At 47.3% G+C, this 2,514-nt stretch overlaps 1 protein-coding gene across 1 annotated transcript; it reads left to right on the plus strand.

Moving 5' to 3' along the window:
* Window positions 1-21: 21 nt before the first annotated feature.
* CSUI_010575 (uncharacterized protein) lies at window positions 22-2,303 on the plus strand (the record flags this gene model as incomplete). The annotated part of the gene is made up of 2 exons (XM_068070678.1): window positions 22-718; window positions 1,318-2,303. Coding segments are annotated over exons 1-2 (1,488 nt in total), but the record flags the coding sequence as incomplete, so codon positions are not given.
* Window positions 2,304-2,514: the final 211 nt, after the last annotated feature.

Here is a 2,514-nt window from a genome sequence, read left to right on the forward strand (position 1 = left end):
TCTTCCTCTTCTTCTTCCCCTTCTTCTTCTTCTTCCTTGTCTCTTCCTACGGCTCCTTCTACTGCAGATCCGTCTCATTCATCGAACCCTCGGGAAGCGCCTCTCCTTCTATCTTCTGTAAGGACAACTCCTCATGGAGATCCAGGGGGCATCGGGAAAACTCACTCTTCTTCCTTCCCATCTTCTTCTTCTTTTGCCGATACTACAAGTCGATGCATGCAAGAGGACGAAAAACGAGGCATGCGCCCCCCCCTGAGCAGTGGGGTGTCAGGCAAAGGAGAAGAGAGAGATGAAAGAGATCATCGAGGGGGAAGAGGAGAAAGAAGAAGAAGCAGCCGAGAAGGGGGCACGGACATCAGTGAACTTGATGCCTTCACCTCCTCCTCGTCTTCTTATTCTTATTCTTCTTATTCATATCATGATAAAGGAGGAGGAGGAGGAGTCGCCGGGGGGGTGAAGGGAGAGAGAGGAAAATTCTTACCTCTTATCCCAGGGGGAGGTGGACAAGCGCCACCCTCGCCAGCAGCAGGCGGAGAAGGTCTACTCGGCCGCTCACCTTCTTCTTCTTCTTCGCTTTTCTCTTCGGCTTTCTCCTCCTCTTCTTCTTCTTCCTCTTCTTCAACAACAGTAACAGGAGGGGGTGGCTGGGAAGGTCTACATTCTTCTTCGTCCTCTGCTTCTTCTCTTCCTCATTCTCTGAGAAGTTCAGATCGATCAGGTTAGTCAAGACAGAGAGAAACAGAGAGATGTATTGCTCTATACATCTATCTATATATATGGATGGATGTATATCTGTACCGATGATGTATATGTGTATCTGTGGATTTGTATATCAAGGGTGTTACGACATATGAGGGAAGTCAAGCAAAAAAGAAATCTCGGGCGTGCACCAGAGCTCATGGCCCCAACCCTCAAGTTACCCTAGACCTACGTATATATGTGTATATATATATATATGTCTGTATATATGTCTAGGTAGTTTGAAGATGGTTCGTGATGGAATGATATGAAGAGTGTTTGACTTCTTACGCAGCAGAAGAGAAGAGAGGGGGGCTTCTTGGGGAGTGTGGTATAATTCATCCTTTTAGCCGAGCAGCTTCTCATCATGTATTCTTCTTCATATCCTTTCTCCTTTTTCTTACCTACCTTTCCTTCTCCTGTCGCCTTCGTTATTCTTATCATCTTCTTCTTCTTCCTTCTTGGCATCTCTTCATACTTTTCTCTCCTGTACAACATGCTGTGTCTCTTCTTCTCTTTCTTTTTTAATGTTTTCTTTCTTTCTTCTTCTTCTTCTTCGTCTTCCTCTTTCCTTCTCAGGTCATCAACAGAAAGTCCTAGTTCTCCCCGCGCCTACTCCTCCTCCTCCTCCACCCTCTCATCCACCCCCTCTGCAACCACAGCAGTCATCTCGAGGGGGTGCTCATTTCTCCACCTCTTCTTCATCCTCTTTCTCTTCCTCTTCCTCTTCTTCTTCGTCATCTTTATCTGCATCTTCTTCTTCATCATCTACCTCGTCTAAAGCATCTTCTTCTCTTCATAATTCTTCTTCAGTTGTAATTTTCTCTAAACCTCCTCCCCTTCAAGGGCAGCTGAATCATCACCATCATCCTCAACGCCCCCCCCCTCCTCTGCCTTCTCTCGTCTCCCCACACCCTCATCATCATCATCCTCATCCTCGTCATGCCCCATCCTCCACGTCGATTGTCTCTTCACATGAGTCGAGGGGGAACATCGATACGTCACCAACCAAACCCCCCTATCCTCCTCCTATCATGCCCTCACCTATTATTCTCCGATGTTCCACACTCCCCCCGCCTCCGCATACACCCCCTCCTATTCCTCTCTCCTCTTCTTCTCCTAGCAGCAAGAATCATCATAGTACACTTGGCCAGCCAGCTTCTTCATCTTCTTCTTATTCTTCCCCTTCTTCTTCTTCTTCAACAGCAACGGCAGGGACGTCTTCATTAATCTCTCCAGCAGCGGCGAGCTGTGGCGTTGTTCTCCCACCTCCTCCTCTTCTGCCTCCTCATCACCATCATTCGGCGCCTCCTCCTCCTTTGCCGGGTGTATGTACACCTCAACAGCAGCCGCAGCAGTATTCTTCTCATATGCATGCAGCAGTCTCTTCTTCGGCTTCTTCTTCAACCAGACCAGGAGGGGGCGCCGGTGTAGGAAAGATTCAGGGGGGAGGAGAAGAAGAGAGAATAAAGACATATGAAGTCTCCGTCAGTCCGGACGATATTCTTAAAGGAAATTTCGAAAGAAAATCCTTTCAGATGATGAAAGGAGCTAACACTATTCCTGATGTAAAGCAATTCCTCCGTCTCTTTAGACTGTGAGCCATGAGGCAAAGAAGACCAGATCCGTAGCTATACCTATGTGTATCATTTGTATGTGCTGTAGAGAGCCTGTATCTCTCTATTCTGTACGCACATTCTACTCATCTTGGATGGGTTGTATATCTCTCCTATTCACACTGTGGTGTAGGTGCTGTATGTACACCTAGCTGTATTA

Source organism: Cystoisospora suis (genome assembly GCF_002600585.1).
Source record: "Cystoisospora suis strain Wien I chromosome Unknown contig_7783, whole genome shotgun sequence".
In the NCBI taxonomy this organism is placed as follows: Eukaryota; Apicomplexa; class Conoidasida; order Eucoccidiorida; family Sarcocystidae; genus Cystoisospora; species Cystoisospora suis.